This window comes from Vipera berus (genome assembly GCF_964194415.1).
Source record: "Vipera berus genome assembly, chromosome: 9".
Classification (NCBI taxonomy): Eukaryota; Metazoa; Chordata; class Lepidosauria; order Squamata; family Viperidae; genus Vipera; species Vipera berus.
This window is the reverse complement of record NC_138212.1, coordinates 3,668,868-3,687,714: the sequence shown is the minus strand read 5'-3', so window position 1 is coordinate 3,687,714 and position 18,847 is coordinate 3,668,868. Positions and strand designations below refer to the sequence as shown.

The following is an 18,847-nucleotide window of genomic DNA, read 5'->3' as shown; positions in this document are numbered from 1 at the left end:
CTGTTCTTGCCCCAGTTGTTAAGTGATTCGCTTGGTAACCCGGTTGTTAAGCGAATCTGGCTTATTCCTCATTGACTTTGCTTGTCGGTCGCAAAAGGGGATCCCACGACCCCTGGGACACACTGCAACCATCATAAATGTGAGTCAGTGGCCAAGCGTCTGAATTTTGCTCAACTGGCCAGCGGGATGCTGCAAACGGTCGTGAGTGTGAAAAATGGTTCATAAGCCCCTTTTTTTCACTGCTGTTGTAACTTCGGTCACTAAACAAGCTACTGTAAGTCGTGGATTACCTGTAAAACAGAGATACTTAGGTTTTTTTTTGCAGAGCACAGCTGACTGGGGGATTCTGGGAGTTGACGTTCCACACGTTCTTTTAAAGTGGCCAAGGTTGAGCAACTCTGGAGTTTTAAGATAAAAGCAAAGAGCTCAGAATCCAGATTCCTGGAAAAACAGTCTCACCAACCACTTCCCACCAAATTGCAAAACAAAAAACCCATCGATTCATCTCTCTGAATCACCTTTTCATTTTTTTCCATCGCCACCAATGCCAAAGAAATGCACAGCAATTTGGAAGGACTCTCTCTAACCCCTGCCAGGATCCTTGCATTCCGCCAGGTTCCCCCCCCCACTCCTCGCCCAATCAAAGGCGTTTTATCAGTTGGTTTTTCAATTTATTTATTTTTTTTTTGCTTCTTTTTCTTCAGCCGGATAGGTGCATTCTAGCTTGCTCACGCTAAATGCCCTTTTTCCTCCGACAGCTCGCTTCCGTTTATAAGCATCGTTGTGTTTCTTCTGAACATCAAACATCACTTTAGGTATGGCCAGTCCCCCCTCTTGCGTTGCCAGCCGGTGGGTGCTTCCCCCCCTTTCCCCCCCCCCTGCTCTCCCATATTCTTGCTTCTTTGCACAGCCTGTAAGGATCAGGGTGGCTGGGTGACCTACTTAATTCTCCCAGACAATTTGCATGTATATTAAGGGTATATAAAATCCCTCCCCTGCAGGGATACTTGAATTCTGATTAAATTTTATTGATTGTCTCTCAGCCCACTTCTTCTTGTAGCTGCCATCCTTTTGCTTGACAAGTGTAAGGCTCTGTGGCTCACATATAACCTTGGTTCGCCTCCTCGCTCTTTGGGTGGAAATCTCCAGTGGTTTTGCCTCAATGCTAGCTGGGTGGCTACTAAGGTTTGCCAGGACTTTTGACTTCTACTACTACTTCTCCTTCTCCTTCTCCTTCTTCTTCATTATTATTATTATTATTATTATTATTATTATTATTATTATTATTATTATTATTATTAGGTTTTCAGGCAGGAGAAATGTTTCTTAATCTGGTGATAAAAAGCTGGGAAGATTGGAAGCTGAAGAACGGGCAGTGGGGAGAAAAAAAACGGGCTTTGGGCAATGAGGCAGAAGTGGAATTGGTTAATGCTTGGACAGGAGACCACTAAGAGTATCCAGAGGTGTAAACTAGATTAGAAAATCTCTTCTTCTATCTCTTCTCTCTCTTTCTCAAGCAGTTTCTAACATTCTTCTCCTCGGTGATGCACGCAATTCTAATCATGCCCATTCCCAAGAATTTTGTCACGGTTTCTTCCTTTGTATGAGCTATTCTTTCGAATCCCCAAAAATCATAAATCACAAAATCATTTCCTTTTTTACACAAAAAAAAGTCCATAGGGGGAAGTTAGGCATTGCTAAATGGAATGAAAAAGGCAACGTTGCTCTCTCTTTGAGGAAGAGCAATAAGTTCTAGCAACTCCTCTGCGTTGTTGATGAGGTCGGGGAAGGAATAAACGTGGAAGGAAGCTGGGCTGCTGGGCCAAGGAAAACGAGAAAAGAAAATCCAGTTCAGGGTTGAACTGTGGGGTCCTTGTTGCTCTCTGAGCTTGTTTTCTTGCAGACGTTTCATGACCCAACTAGGGAACGTCATCAGTGCTGGAGAGTAGGTTTTGGTCTCATTTTAGGACGCTGAGCTTGTCGATCAGAAGGTCGGCAGTTTGGCGGGTCGAATCCTGAGTGCCGCGTAGCAGAGTGAGCGCCTGCTACTCGTCCCAGCTTCTGCCAACCTAGCAGTTCGAAATGCAAGTAGAAAAATAGGGACCACTACGGTGGGAAGGTAACAGCGTTCCGTGCGCCTTTGGCGTCTAGTCATGCCGGCCACGTGACCACGGAGACGTCCTCGGACAAGCGCTGGCTCTTCGGCTTTGAAACGGAGATGAGCACCGGCCCCTAGAGTCGGAAACGACTAGCACGCATGTGTGGGGGAACCTTTACCTTTACCTTTTTTAAGGAAGAAGAAAGCGAGGGTTGCAGTGGGATTTCTGGAGGATACAGGAAGGGTGGAGAAATTTCCTTCCAGGGCAACCTTGCCCACTTTTAAGATGGGTGGACTCCGACTTCTAGAATTCCACAGTAGATTATCCAGAAATCACCGTGGTTGTTAAGGCAGGCATCCCGTGATTGCAACTTGCAACCTTCCCTCCTTGCTTTCCCCTTGACTCTGCCTTTTGGGAAGGTCACAAATGGCGATTCTGTGACCCTGGAATGGGGCAGCCATCCTAAATACAGGCTGGTTGCCAAAGTCCCTGGATTGTGATCACATGACCACAGTTGTAAAAGCGAGGACTGGTCCTGAGTTGCTTTTTTCCCAGCACCGTCGTAACTTAGAACGGTCACGAAATGAATGGTCATGAGTGGAAGACGACCTGTACATATAGTCCTCGACTTATGGCCGCAACTGAGTCTAAAATTTCTGGTGCTAAGCGAGAAAGGGTTGCTAAATGAGTTTTGCCCCCTTTTACGACCTTTCTGGCCACAGTTGTTAAGTGAGTGGCTGCAGTTAAGTTAGTAACCTGGTTGTTAAGCGAATCTGACTTTCCCCCATTGACGTTGCTTGTTGGAAGTCACAAAAATGGATCGCGTGACTCCGGGGACGTTGCAACCGTCATAAATATGAGCCAGTTGCCAAGCGTTTGAATTTTGATCACCTGACCACGAGGGCGGGGGGGGGGATGCTGCAAGGGTTGGAAGTGTCGAAAACCGGTCATAAGTTACTTTTTTCAGCACTGTTGTAACTTCGAATGGTCACTAAATGAATGGTTGTAAACTGAGGCCTGCCCGGGAGTTGAAAAAAAAACATGGGCTGGTTGTTTCTCCGCCACTCTTGAACGTGGATTTTGAGGTGAGCCACCCATGGATTCTGGGATTACACCAGTCTTGCTTCATCTGATTTAACTGGTAAGGAGTGGAGCAGATGAAGGATGTGATTAACGGGCTTACTCAATCCCCTAGATCCGGTTAGCCCTTGAATCAGAGTTTACCCAGAAAGCCAAGGATGTCATCTAGGCAAGGAAACTACATTCCCAGACGAAGGCGATAGCTAAATGCTTTGGTATTTTTTGCCAAGGCAAATTCCCCACCCTAAACATCGTCCGTAAATCTTAACCCAAGTGGAGCTTGACCTGTTTCTCAATCCCTCTTCGTAATTTGGTACATCTGGATTCGACAGCAGGAGGAGGTCTCGACTTATTTCTTTTCTCATCCTCGGCCACTTGACGATGGGAGGACTTCAACTCCCAGAATCCCCCAGCCAGCCTGTGGAGTTGCATGGCCACGCATCTTCAAACTGCTGAGCTTGGGAAAGCCTACTTGAATAGAATACAAAGAGTTCCGGTTAGTTTCTCCTGTTCCCAAAGGCTATTTGGCTGCTGTTTGCTATTTCAAAAGGCAACTGGGCTTTTGTTGTTGTTGTTGTTGTTTTCCTTGGAAGACATTTCGCTTCTCAGCCAAGAAGCTTCCTCAGTTCTAGAACTGAAGACCTTTGTTGGATGAGAAGCGGAACGTCTTCAAGGGAAAAACACAAGTCTAGTTGCCCCTTGAAAAAGCGCCTTTGGGATCACCGTGACCTGGAGGACTGAGAATCTCCACTAGACGGTGAGTTTCTATTGTCTGATCGTCCAAGAGCTCAGCCACTTTAAGATGAGTGGCCTTCACATCTCAGGCTGGCTGAGGAATTGTGGGTGTTGAAGTCCATGACATGTTAAAGTGGCCAAGAAGAACAACATCCTCCAATGTTGTTGAGGTAGGGGTGAAACAGAAGGAATACCTTGTTTCATGTGCCACATTTACGGCTCTCCAGTTTTGACAAATGTGTGAACATTTTGATTGAAATATTTCTTCCACTTCCAAGGCCGTATCAATTATTCTGGTTTGGTTCCTCTGAGAATAAACAGTAAAAAAACAAACCCCGCTGTGAATGGTACTGAGAAGCTCAGGTTTGGGCAGGCAAGATTGGAAGCAGGTGTTGCCTATCTAAAGATCTTGAGGGCTAGAAACTTGCCAAGTCCCTTTTAATTAAAGTTGCCTCCCCTGCCCTTCTGCAGAAGTGCAGCTTCTGCAGTGTTCTCTGATCCACATTAATATAAAGCTGCAAAGCTGCTCTCTGATCCACATTCATATAATTGCGCCTTCGAATATGTTTTTTTTAAATTATTTTTTCTTCTCCCCGTGGAGATACAAGGAACCAGCCTGCTTGGATACAGCAAATCCATGGGAAAGCGAGTCCTTCCCGCATTTTAACTTATTCCTTTTTAACGGGGGGGGGGGAAATGGGGGGGGACCCTTTCCGTATACACATACGTAAGCTGAATTCTTAATGCTTCCACTTCACACTCGATCTGTTTTCTTATCGAATTAAGCAGCCTTCATTCATGCTGTTCAAATTGCCGTGACTGAAACACAGAACTTGGGATGGGAACGTCACTTCCCATTAGGAACACTTCTGCCTTCCGCGCTCTGGGATAATTATCCTGAGCTGGGATGAGCTGCTTAAAATAAAAAACGAAGCCAGCAACCCTGTCCAAACAAACCCCTTCGGATTGCAGAATCTGAAAGCAGTGGAAGGTTTTGGAAGGAAGGGGGTGTGTGTGGACTTGATAACTATATATATAGTTGTGTGTGTGTGTGTGTGTGTGTGTTTGTGTGTGTGTATAAAACCCAAAGTGTGCCCCTTGTCTGCATCCTTAGCAAAATCTTTCCTTCAGAGCAGAATTGTCTAGCAAAACCTGCCTGAAGCTTCGTTTCTTCCCTGGTTAGTTGTTTTTTTTTCTTTTTCATTTTTCTTCTTCTTCTTCTTCTCCCGGAATGCAGAATAACATAATTAGGGTCTATTTTTAAAACTATCCTTCCAGAAACGAAGACGGCAGGAGTGCTGTGGCAAGGCTGGGGACCATCTTCTCGGCTCTATCGGCTGCCAATTATGGTCTGTTGTTGTTAGAGGAGGAGAGGGAACGTTGGCAACTTGTGAATCAGGGCTTCTGAGTCTTCATTTGTGCAGGGCTGAGGGGGCTTGGAGCGAAGTGTGTGTGTGTGTGTGTGTGTTGGGGGGGCTTCTCCCAGCCTTTATTTACTGCGAGGGCTGCTTAATTTGCCTTTCAGAAAAAATTTAGCCCATGCTCTTCTTTCATGGAGGAATTCTTAGTGGGCATTCTTGACAGGATGGGATGTGGCTGCTTTTTCGGGAGCGACATGGCTGCTTTAAGGCACCCAGGTTAAACCTTAAAGCCTCCCCCAAAGGGGAAAAATTGGCCTTAACTTGCTTCAAAACTATCTCTTCCCCACTCCAAGTCCACAGATATAAAATGTTCACAACTCTTACAACAATGACAAACGGCAGCACGCAGGTGCTCCATGTATCGTGTCCGATGTCCAGCAGTCACACAGTCTGGATGACCTGTTGGCCTCCTTTCCTTTCCTTCCTTTTCTCTTTCACAATTTCCTTCCTTTCTGCTTAGCATGCTTGGCTGGCCCGGCCAGTGTGGATGGATGAGAGACTGAAGCCCAGCAGCCACCACACGGGAGAGTAACCCAACTTCAAACCCCTGAGTTCAAGGTGGCATTGCCCCCCCCCCAAAAAAAAACACAACCCCCCCCAGAACCCCAAACCTCTGGATGGCTTAGCTTTGTTTCATTTAACAGGTTGAAATGACGGTTGAGTTCCCGTTAAGATGCTCGGCCAGATATTGCGCTGCGTCAAATTAGCCCAGTTTTGTGTGTTTTGCGAATGTGGTCAAAGCCCTGTAACAAACCTAAGATCGTTTAAAAAAAGAAAAGGAAAAAGAAAAAAGCCATTTGCCTGAAATGGTATAGGGTTCCCTGCCTGAGCAGGGGGTTGGACTAGATGACCTCCAAGGTCCCTTCCAACATTATTATTGTTATTATATAAAACTTTTATTCATAAAACATGAAACTCAGTCAAATGAACACTCAAACTGACTGGCGCTTATGGTTGACACGGGTTGCTGCCAGCATCCTAGGTATCAACCAGGTATCTCCTTAAAATGTAAGATGTTCTGAGTAGCGCAGTTTTTTGTCGCTTTGCTGGAGTTATTGCAGGAAGCTTCAATTTCTTGATGTATTTTGCAAAGTTTTATTATTATTATTATTATTATTATTATTATTATTATTATTATTATTATTATTATTATTATTGTATTATTAAATATTATCTCCTGTTCCAAAAGTCAGAGAGAAAATTCTGCGCCATGGTGCTCAGCCTGTTCGTATTGGCTTCCCCCAAACGCTAAGAGTCTCCCGGCCCCAAAGAACTTTCCATACTGTGCTGTACAACTTAACAACTTACAACTCTTCAGTTAGCGATCGTTCAAAGGGACAATGGGCATTGAAAAAAAGCGACTTGCAACCAGGTTCCCCACTTAGGACTGTGTCACAGCGTTGTGCGGTCAAAATTCGGGTTCTTGGCAACAGTTAGGTTAGGTATTGACAATTGCCACAAAATCCTGGGGCCATTGTGATTGCAATCTTCCCAGCCAGCTTCCAGCAAGCAGAGTCAATGGAGGAAGCTGGATTTGCTTAACGGCCGTGTGATTCACTGAACAACCGCAGTGATTCGCTTAGTAACTCTGGCGGGAAAAGTTAAAACCAGGTGCAATTCATTTAACCGCTTTGCTGAACCATGGACATTGTGATCCCGCTTGTGCTTCGTAAGTTGAGCCTCTCCCTGAAAAGGTTGGGCAAAATGGCGACTGTGGTTTTCTTAGAGTGGGTTTCCCAGTGGCTCTGGGTTCAGTTCAGTGCTTCCATTTTCTCCTCTTCACTTTTGTGTCCATAGCTTGCGTCGTCGTTTGTGCATCCAGGAACCGAAAGGCACAATGGGGGCAATTCAACCTGCCACTTTGGAAAGCTGATTTAGCCTAGTGGTCAAGGAACCAGTTTAGAAAGCAGGAAACCATGAGTTCAAGTTCCACCTTTGCCATGGAAGCCGGCTGAGTGACCTTGGGCCAATCAGCAGGAGATTGGGAGTTCTAGTCCTGTCTTAGCCATGAAAGCCAGCTGGGTGAGTTTGGGCAACTCACAAGGAGATGATGAGTTCTAGTCCTGCCTTAGGCATGAAAGCCAGCTGGGTGACTTTGGGCCGATCACCAGGAGATGGTGAATTGACTTTGGGCCAATCACCAGGAGACTGGGTGTTCTAGTCCCACCTTAGGCATGACAGCCAACTGGATGACTTTGGGGCCAGTCCCTCCCCCTCTGCCCCGGCCACCTCACAGGGTTGTTGTTATGGGGAAAATAGGAGGAAGAAGGCGTTCGCCTTGAGTTATTTGTAAAAATAATAAAGGTGGGACAGAAACAAACCAACAAATTAATCGTGTCCCCTCATTAGGGTGGCCTTCCAGAACTAGCCGAGTTGTTTGAACATCCCCAGCCTTTTGTCCATGGCTCCAGGAAGGGCGTGTGTGTGTGTGTGTGTGTGTGTGTGTGTGTGTGTGTGTGTGTGTGTGTGTGAACTAGAGCTGTCCTTTTTCTCAGAATCTAACCCTGATGGGGTCCCAAAGCGATCATCTCCCGAACTCAGATGATGGCACGGTTCGTAAATCACCGTTCTTCATCCTGTGGGTTCGTTGCCGCCGTTCTCCACCCATCCAAAAATGTGGGAGGAGATGTTCTGTCCTTTTTGTTCTCTTTCTCGTTCTCTCCCTCAAAAACCTCACCAAACAACCTCTCGTTCCCCCTCCATCCTGGTCTCTGCATTGTTCTAAGTTTCCCCCCCCCCTTTGTTTTAAAAAAGCATCATCCAAATCCAACAGGAAACCAACGCATCTGTTTGGAAGGGAGGAGGAGGAACAATAGAATATTAACAATATATTTTTTTTAAAAGAAATGGGCAAATGGGATAGGCCCTCATAAAGGTTCTCCGGACCCTCCGCCAGGTAACCTTTAAGCTTCCCTTTCCTGGAACACACAGGTGTTCCCAGACCCCAAATTCATTTCATTTCTCTGGTGCAGACGGATGGCCTTTCCTGTATCTCTCTCTCTGGTCTCCCTCCCTCCCTTCCTATTTTGTCGTGCAGAGAAAAACCTCCTTCGCAACTGGACTTTGTATGCGCCGAGCACTTCTCCTCTTCTGTTTTATGCACGATCTTCATCTCCTGCAATTCTTTTTTTTCTCTCCCCTCTCCTTTCTTCAAATTGGCCTGACTTTTGCAAATCGCTCTTGGCAGAGCTGCAAATTAGGGTAAACAAGTCGTGAATTAAGCGGCGTGTTCCTTGCTGTGTTTCTCGCTTGCTCCCAAATGCTGCTTCTGGCCCCCGCTGTCTCCCCAGTTCTGCTTTCGTCGGCTGCAGAAATCCTTCGGCTAGGAGAGAAAAAGCAATAAAGGGCAAAAACCTCGGAAGCTTTAACCGTAACAAAGAGATCCATTCTAAAGCGTTTCGCTACTGAAATGTTAACTTGGCCCGTCTTTTTCTTCTGTAACTCTACAGAATAACAGAGTAACAGTGTTGGGAGGGACCTTGGAGGTCTTCTAGTCCAACCCCCCCTTCCCCTCCCCACCCCAGCTCAGGCAGGAAACACCACCGTTTCAGACATAGGGTTGGCAAGTCTCTTCTTGAAAACCTCCAGTGGTAAGAGCACCCATAACTTCCGGAGGCGAGTAGTTCCACTGGTTAATTGTTCTCACTATCAGGAAATTTCTCCTTAGCTCTAGGTTGGATCGCTCTTTGATAATCTTCTTCCATCCGTTGCTTCTTGTTCTGCCTTCAGGGGCTTTGGGGAAGAGGCGATCCGCAAGTCACAGTTCTTCACCTCTGCTTTAGGTCAACAGAACACTTCTGTGTAATTCTCCCAACCTTCCTTGATCCCGGGCTCAGATAGTCCATGACTACAGCACTGCTTCCCACCCCCCCCCACCCCCGGTTCCTTGTCGAATCTGTCTCTCCAGATTAAAAAACCTGGATGCAGGCATTAATTTTAATGAATGGCCCAAATTGGCCTTGCTGGTGCTGAGTAGGCTTACGTGCAGATTGCTTTTGACAAGGATGGAGGGCAGGAACGGACATCGCCACCTTAAGAGAAGTGACTTACAGTTCTTACAATCTGTTTTCTCCCCCCCCTCTCTCATTCTCTCTCTCTTTCCTCTCATTCTCTCCTTCTCTCTCCTCCTCTCTCTCTCTCCTCTCTCTCCTCTCATTCTCTTTCTCTCCTTCTCTCTCTCTTCTCTGTCTCTCATTCTCTCTCTCTCTCTCATTCTCTCTCTCCTTTCTCTCCTCTCTCATTCTCTCTCATCTCTCTCTCTCCTCTTTCATTCTCTTTCTCTCTTTCTCTCTCTCTTCTCTGTCTCCTTTCTCTCCTCTCTGTCTCTCATTCTCTCTCTCTCTCCTCTGTCTCTCTCTCTCATTCTCTCCTCTCTCTCTCCTTTCTCTCTCATTCTCTCTCCTCTCTCTCTCCTTTCTCTCTCCTCTCTCTCTCTCATTCTCTCGCTCCTCTCATTCTCTTTCCCTCTCTCCTCTCTCTCTCTCTCTCTCTCATTCTCTCTCCTTTCTCTCCTCTCTCATTCTCTCTCGCTCCTCTCATTCTCTCTCTCCTCTCTGTCTCTCTCTCTCATTCTCTCTCTCCTCTCTCTCTCTCTCATTCTCTCTCATTCTCTCTCGCTCCTCTCATTCTCTCTCTCTCTCTCTCTCTCTCTCTGTCTCTCATTCTCTGTCTCTTTCTCTCTCATTCTCTCTCTCTCATTCTCTCCTCTCTCTCTCTCTTGAAAGGCGGTATCAGGCGTTCTGGGACAAGAATCCATTTTCACCAGTGTAGTCAAGCCGGTGGTGCTAAACGAAATGGGCACCTTGTGTGTGTGAGTGTTAAATGGAGCACAGCCTGATCCGTTACTGTAATAATGGGACCCAAATAGTAGTGCTAAGAGGTCCTTCCTCTTGCGAGTCCTGTGTGCTCCGTCTGTGGCACAGTCTGCAGAAGTCATCTCCCTCCTGGGGACATAGCGTGCTAAATCCTTTGCAAAGAGCCGCGATCCTCCTTTGGCTTGTTCAGATGCCAGCCACTGGATGGGCATCTATGCACCTTCGCAAAGCAGAACAGGTTGTGGGCTCTGCTCTGGCCCAAGCTCCCTGTCGCACCAGACTTTTAGGAAAGGTGTTCTTCCAATGGATTGAGAAGCTGCCTGCTGCAAAGCAGTGCCAGCTTCTAGCCTGGGCAGTGGGTTGGACTAGATGACCTCCAAGGTCCCTTCCAACTTTATTATTATTATCAATGGGAGCCCATTTGGTCTAGAAAGCAGGAGACTGTGAGTTCAGGTCCCGCTCTGGGAGATTTGGGGCTAATAACCAGGCGAGAGTGAATTTTAGTCCTGCCTTAGCCATGAAAGCCAGTTGGGTGTCTTTGGGCCAATCACCAGGAGATGGTGAATTCTAGTCCTACCTTAGGCATGAAAGCTGACTGGGTGACTTTGGATCAGTCACCGGGAGATGGTGAATTCTAGTTCCACCTTAGGCATGAAAGCCAGCTGGGAGACTTTGGACCAATAAACGGGAGTCGGTGATTTCTCATCCCACCTTAGACACAAAAGCCAGCTGGGTGACTTCGGGCCTCTCAGCCTGACCCACCTCACAGGCATGTTGTTGTGGAGATAATAGGAGAAGGGAAATGTGTTGGATGTATTCACTGCCTTGAGTTATTTGTAAAAATAATACAGGCGGGATGTAAATAAATGATAAATCTAAGACCCTTAAGAAAAAAGAATTCTAGCATCCAGAGTTTGTTCAGCCGGGGGAAAAACTAACCTTGGAACTGCTGGGTTTTCAGAGCTTAAAGAGATCCTGGATGTCCACAGGGCAGGGATGCTGGGCTACTGCGGTGCTCTGCCAGGGGTTGGACTAGATGGCTTTCAGGGATCCCTGCACTCTGTGATTCAAGGTCTCCGTGGAATAGCAGAAACTAGACTGCCAATTTTATGGGGTTTAGCCATGTCCCGTCCCCCCCAGAGAACCACAACTTCCTTCTTCCCTAAGTCCATTAACTTATATTTCAGATTTGATATCAGAGGGGCATCTATACAAACGTTTTAAATGAATAAATATCTACTGCTGATCAGTGTTGGGAGAGCAAGTTGCTTTTCCAACCACAACCTGGGGGAAAAAAAAAAGTCCTGTCAGATGTTTACTTTCATAACCGGACAAACAATCTGACGGGTGTTTTGACTGCACAAGCGACATCCTGCTTTCCTTGAACCCATGGCTCCATGCGGAGCCCGGACAATGCGAGGCTTTGTTTGGAGCTGCGGCATCACACCGCCACATCTTCCTTGGCAATTGGGGCTGGTCGACTTAGCTGCCTTTCTCGCTTGACGATGTCACTCTTAAGTGACAACTTTTGATCGGTTTTCAATTCAGGAAGTGCCAAAATTAAACGTTCCTTTGTAATCCAGGCTGAAGTTGGACTTGCTTTCTCTTGGAATCTCAACCTAGGCCACTTTTAAGATGGGTGGACTTCAACTCCCAGAATTCCTCGGGAGTTGAAGTCCACCCATCTTAAAGTGGCCAAGGTTGAGAAACAATGCTGGCTGGGGAATTCTGGGAGTTGAGGTCCACCCATCTTAAAGTAACAAGGCTGGGGAATTCTGGGAGTTGAAGTCCACCCATCTTAAAGTGGCCAAGGTTGAGAAACAATGCTGGCTGGGGAATTCTGGGAGTTGAGGTCCACCCATCTTAAAGTAACAAGGCTGGGGAATTCTGGGAGTTGAAGTCCACCCATCTTAAAGTAACAAGGCTGGGGAATTCTGGGAGTTGAAGTCCACCCATCTTAAAAGTGTCCACGTTTGAAAAACACTGATTTAACCAATGAATAAATAGAAGCAGCAACATATTAGGCTGTCCTTTTACACCCTATTAAAAAAAACCTTGCATTCATAAAACACCTTCGCTAAAAGCCTGGCATAGCATCAGTGGCTTAATTTGTCTCTGCAGCTGGAGAAACACCCATTACTTCAATTTTGGTGGCAGAAGAAGAAGAAAGTAAAAGAACATGGTAATAATTAAAAGGGTTGGGTTATATAAGATTCATATTAACATCCATTCGCATCGAGGGAATGGCTTTGGGTCAACCCAGCCTATCTCTCAGGGTAGTTGAAAAACAAGTTAGTTGATTGACCCAGGTGTGCTAGCCTATGTACATATTGCCTAAAAAAATATTATTTTTTTAATTAATATTTACAATTAACAGTTGAGTCCTTGGTAGGCAGGAGGCATAACGATATTAAGGACTTTGGCCCTATTAGGGAAAAATTACAGCATAAAACCATCTGCCAGTGTACTTAAATGAACTTTTAACAATCAGGTAGTAAGAAATGAGATGGTCATTATTTTCTTCCTTAATTTTGGCATCCAAAGCCTGTTTAATATGGAAAATTTGAACCATTTCCTAAAATTCAGAAGAAGGATCTAGGCGGTGCATATTTCACAGGCTACTGCAGAGAAATCCTGATATACATGATTAGTTTAACAATGCTTTTATAAATATGTCAATTAATAGTGTTCTTATTTCCATTGGTATTTATAAAATATTTATATCTATAAGAGAAAAGGGGGAAAAAAAGTCCTACAGAACAATATAGAGAGAAGCAGATGAACAAAAAGAGAAAGAATAAGACAGTGATGTGTAACTATTGTAGTAAATATTTAAAAAATGACAAAATCTTAACCACACAGAAGCATGTTCAGGTAGACCTCAAGTTACAACCGTTCAGTTATTGACCGTTCAAAGTTACAACTGAAAAAAGTAACTTATGACCAGTTTTCGCACTTAACGACCGCTGCTGCATCCCCAGGGTCACGTGATCAAAATTCAGACGCTTGGCGACTGACTCATATTTATGAAGGTCGCAGTGTCCCGGGGTCATGTGGTTTGCGACCTTCTGACAAGCAAAGTCCAGGGGGAAGACAGATTCACTTAACAACCGGGTTATTCATTTAACCACGTAAGAGATTTGCTTAATAAGTGTGGCAAGGAAGGTTGTAAAATGGGGCCCAATTCACTTAACAGCTGTCTTGCTTAAACAACAGAAATTTGGGGCTCAGCTGTCGTAAGTCAAGAACTAACTTTAGATCAAATCTTCTTTTATCTCAGTCAAGGAGTTACTTTGAAAGGACAGAGGGATCCTGTACCTTCAGTTCAAGTCTTTAGATCCCATCTTTGCAATGAAGTGGAACAATCTTTTTAATTGCTCTCTGTGCTTAGGGCAATCCGTGTTCTTCCCAATTTATTAGGGTTTCAATGTTAATTCCACGTCACATCAATATGTCAAAAGCTTCCTTAAAAACGTAAGGTAAAGGTTCCCCTGCACATGCGTGCTAGTCGTTTCCGACTCTAGGGGCCGGTGCTCATCTCCGTTTCAAAGCCGAAGAGCCAGCGCTTGTCCGAGGACGTCTCCGTGGTCATGTGGCTAGCATGACTACACGCCAAAGGCGCACGGAACGCTGTTACCTTCCCACCGTAGCGGTCCCTATTTTTCTACTTGCATTTTTACGTGCTTTCGAACTGCTAGGTTGGCAGAAGCCGGGACGAGTAACTCTGCTATGCGGCACTCGGGATTCGACCCGCCAAACTGCCGACCTTCTGATCGACAAGCTCAGCATCCTAACCCACTGAGCCACCACGTCCCTAAAAGCTTCCTTCTGTTCCCCCCAAAAGATATTAACAATAGGGGGGAATGTTAAATGGCACAATTGTAGGGTGAACCCAAACCATGTGTGTCTAAATAGGATGGGTTAAGCTACAAAGTGGTGAGTGATTCTCAAACTTGGCCATTTTAAGATGTGTGGACTTCAACTCCCAGAATTCCCCAGCCAGCCATGCTGACTATTAGAAAGGGTAGTTATGGGAAGAAGAAAATTAAGATGTAATTTTAAAGCGAAAGGGTGAAATATAAATGCATTTGTAATCGCTCAAAAAGATTGTAAAGATTTTCTCTTTATTTCTATTTCTATTTCTTTTCTTATGTATACGCCGTTCCTTCTTATTTTCTTTGTTGCTCTTTTAATATCCGCATTGTTTTTGCATTGTTAAAAACCTTTTCAATTAAATTTTATTTTTAGTGAAAAAAATGTGATTTTTGCCACCACCTACTGGAGGGGTGCTTTTACACCCCACACCCCAATGTATATATAGGATATGCTTTGAACATTGAGTGTAGGGTACTTATACTTCACCTTATTTCATTTTAAATATTCTCCTTTCTGCTAGGGTGCAATTTCCCATTTCAATTTTCCACTGGCTGAGTTGATACAACATTCTAGACTGGGCTAAAAAAAATAGCTATATTGGGGGTTTTCTGTGTGTTGTGGGAATGCAGCCACTGTCTTCGTCTGTGATAGAAACTGGACCATCATTTTAAACCGTCGTGAATTTTATTTCTTTGGGCATCGCTGGTGAGATGAATTTAGCAATTGTTTGCTCCACACCGTTGTGGGTTTGGCGTGTCGTAGGAACCCCATCTGTGTCAAGGTTTGACAAGCACAGCCAAACCATGGGTCGTTTTAAAAATAAAATTGTGCCGTAAGAGATTTCCGGGTAGTTTGTCTTCAACAGTGCTTCTCAAATTGCCAGAAAGCGTACAGGAACTGACCTGTTGTTAACTCAGCTTCCTTATGTTTTGCTTTTCTAGTTGTACTTGCCCAGCAAGTGACGGTCAACCATGAGGTCACCGGGTACCTGGGGAAGAAAGTGGTCCTGCCTTGCAACATCATGGTGACTGAGCCTGAGATGCAGGTCAGCCAAGTGACCTGGGTGAAGGAGGTCAAAGGCCGTCGGCAGAATGTGGCCGTGCACCATCCAAAGCACGGACAAAACTATCCAATGGAGAAGAACAGCAGGCGCATCCGTTTTCAAGTACCGTCCTTGACGGACGCCACTCTGGTCATTGAACACCTCCTCATGACGGATGAAGGCAACTACTCTTGCGAGTTTGCCACCTTCCCCCTCGGCAATGAAATCGGCACCACCAACCTGATTGTCTTGGGTAAGAAGCAAGCGCTCGCCTTCGATCCCCGGGGGAAAGGCCTCCAGCTAACAGTTGGCAGGGTTGACACACCCGATTAAGTTGCGAAATGCTGAGTTGTGGTTTGCCGGGGGGAAACGCCAGAGACACGGCTCTAACGCCTTGGGTCAAGCTGCCGGCGGCGGTGGAATTGCACTGACCCAGTCTCTTATCACACGGGAAGGCAAAGCCACGCAAAGCGATATTATGACAATTAGTGAAACTGCCGGGGAACGCCGAGATAACCTTGGAGAAGGTGTGTGGCAGCCATTGGTAAAACAAGCGTCGTGGTTCCGACAGATGAAACTCTTCAAAAGAACTTTGAGGCATTGTTTACCTTAAAGGATCTTTTATTCCAGTAGCATAATATCGGTACTTACATAATCGAAGCCAAAAACTGAATTCCCTTCCCCTGGGCACCTAGTATCAAAGCACAATTCCCTCCTCCAATTAACGGTCATAAATCACATTCCCCCATTAGCTTGAAGCTTCCTCTCCAGCTCTCCAGCCTACCAATTCTTTATCAGCTCTGGGCTCAATAACCTTGATTCTCACAGCTACGTTTAGTGTTGTTATGTCTAGCTCAGGGGTCAGCAACCTGAAACAGTGAAAGAGCCACTCGGAACCGGTTCCCTCACAAAAGGAAAAACTGGGAGCCGCAAAAAATGTGTGCGCATGCGCGTACATACGCGCATGCGCAGAACAGGGTTTGACTGAAGAGTGGAGCCAAGGCGAGATATGCACCTACCCTGCATATTTGAATTGATTGGTTGAACTTTTTTAGTCCCACTTTTTTTTGGGGTGGCAGAAGACTGGGAGCCGCAGGAGACGGCTGAAAGAGCCACATGCGGCTCCGGAGCCGCGGGTTGCAGACCTGTGGTCTAGCTGGACTCTCATTCACATGCCCCCCCCCAGCATCATCTGACTCTAAAAGCGAAAGGGAAAAAAGATGGCTACATTTCCATCTGTTGTCCATGCAAAAAGATCGGATGTTAGCAGCATTGACAACGAGAGCTTCGCCCAACAAATCAGGAAAGCGCAGGAAAGAAACCAGTCTTGATTCTCTTTGGCATAAGAGGTTTTCAAGATCCCAGTGGAGATAGTCCTCAACTTATGAGCTACAACTGAGCCCCAAATTTATCTTGATCAGTGAGAAATTTATTGAGTTTTGCCCCATTCTACGACTTGCCTCGACACGTTTGCTAAGTGAATCACTGCAGTTATTAAATTAATAGCATGGTGGTGACGTGAATCTGGTTCCCCCATTGACTTTGCTTGTCAGAAGGTCGCAAAAGGGGGAAATCACATAACCCCGGGACACTTGCGACCGTCGTAAATATGAGTCAGATGCCAAGCGTCTGAATTTTGATCCCGTGACCCTGGGGAGGCTACGCAACGGTGTGAAAAACGGTCACGGGTCACTTTTTTCAGTGTCCCTGTAACTTCAGACGGTCACTAAGTAAACTGACGTAAGTCGAGGACTACCTGTATTCTAACCCAGATCAAGAGAACAGAATTTTAGTATTCCTTGTGTCTGTTTCCTGACTGATACATCCTGAAGGGCTGTCAAAACATGACTTTGGAATCCTAAAAAAAAAGCTGATCTCTGGCTGAAAATAAATCTATATTGAAATATTGTTTAATCTTTTTTAATTTTTGTATTCTGTCTTTTTAACATGTATTGCCCTGTTCACCGCCCTGAGTCCTTCGGGACTTATTATTATTATTATTATTATTGTACCCCCTGTCACAATATAGAATACTTCCTGCAAGTTTTATAAAATAAGGTAATAGAAAAAAAAATCTGCTAAATAAATGAATTGCTGTTTGTAAGTGAGAAGGAGAAATTTTAAAAGGCGTAGACAGAGCAACACCTACTCTTTTAAGGACCCCAATCTGCCCTAACATTTACTTACTTATTTGCTAAACTACCCCAACCTTGTCTGAGTCCTCTGGCGGGTGGGCCTTCAGCCCCCTGAATCCCCAAGGAGCAAAGCCCACCACATCTGTCTCGTCGCCCCTGCATCTGGCATTCAAGAGGTCCTGATGGTTTCAAATGACTTCCCAGGGGCTGTTGCGCGCTCAGCTGATTTGCTAGGTCATGCATTCTAGGACTGCGAGACAGTGGCGTGTCCCCATTTCTTCCAATTAATTACGGGCCACTCATTATTGCATAGGGAACTAGGCTAATGACACCAGTAATTGGTTCTTTTGCGGAGCAAAATACCGCCCCCCCCCCAAAAAAAGCTTAGATCTAACCCTACTTCAGATTCACTTCTCTAACGGTTCACTGCAGAGAAATTTGGTAAGGGTATCCCGGTCTGAAAAATCGGATGGACCTTAGGAAGGTGGGGAAAAAAAAGAGGATTCCCTTTTCTTAGTTGTAGGTTTTAATTAGACACGGAGTTCCTCGGCTTGACCTTTAAAGCTTGCCCACCCCGTAGGAAAGCTGCTGGTTTCAAATGCAGTTCTGCAGGAGCGCAGAAAATGGAATTGGATGAAGCCCCACCCCCCGGTGGCAAGAATCTTGCTTTTCTAATTTTAAAAAAATAGAATAGAATAACAGTTGGAAGGGACCCTGGAGGTCTTCCAGTCCAACCCCCTGCTCAGGCCGGAAACCCTATATGGTTTCAGACAAACGGTTGTCCAATCTCTTCTTAAAAACCTTCCAGTTTTGGAGCACCCACAACTTCTGGTGGCAAGTCGTTCCACTGGTTGATTGTTCTCGCTGTCGGGAAATTTCTCCTGAGTTCCTGGTTGCTTCTCTCCTTGATTAGTTTCCGTCTGTTGCTTCTTGTCCTGCCCTCAGGGGCTTTGGAGAATAGCACCCATGAAGGAGTCCTCAATTTACAACCAGAACTGGCCCCAGAATTTCGGATGCTAAGCAAGACGGTTGCTTACTGAATCGTGCCCAAGTTTAATAACTATTTTGCCACGGTTGTTAAGTGAATCAGGCAGCCATAAAGCGAATCTGGCTTCCCCCATTGACTCTGCTTGTCAGAAGTGAACTGGGAAGGTCATAAATGGGGATCACATCACACACACACACACACACACACACACACACACACACACCGGGATGCTGCAACCATTGTAAATACACACCAGTTGCCAAGCACCCAAATTTTGACCAGGTGACGGCAGAGAAGCTGCAACAGTTGTAAGCACAAGGACTTGATTGCAAGTCACTTTTTTTTTTTTTAGTGCCGGTGTAACTTCGGACGATTGCTAAATGAGTGGTTGTAGTTGAAAGGACTGCCTGTAATATAGAGTTACCAGGAAAAAATTGGTTGTTTTTTTTTACAGCAATGCCTGCTTGAAAACTTTGACACCAATGAGAGGCTGTGCAAAATTTTCAGCAGCTTGGGCTAGGATCCCAACATCCCTCTTACATCTCCCTTTTTTTTATGACCTGCAAAAAAGTAAGGTATCTCCTGAGAACGATTTTTTGCATAAGTTGTAATTACAGAAATTATAGGGATTTTGCCCTGTGCGCTGTGCGTTATACC

General features: G+C 45.5%; 1 protein-coding gene across 1 annotated transcript in view; it reads left to right on the top strand.

The window, feature by feature from the left end:
• Positions 1–18,847, top strand: part of NECTIN2 (nectin cell adhesion molecule 2) — a 68,171-nt gene that overhangs the window by 19,971 nt on the left and 29,353 nt on the right. Inside the window, exon 2 of the mRNA XM_081334880.1 lies at positions 14,967–15,320. Coding sequence (XP_081191006.1) covers positions 14,967–15,320 — 354 coding nt within the window. The remainder of the gene's footprint in view (positions 1–14,966; positions 15,321–18,847) is intronic.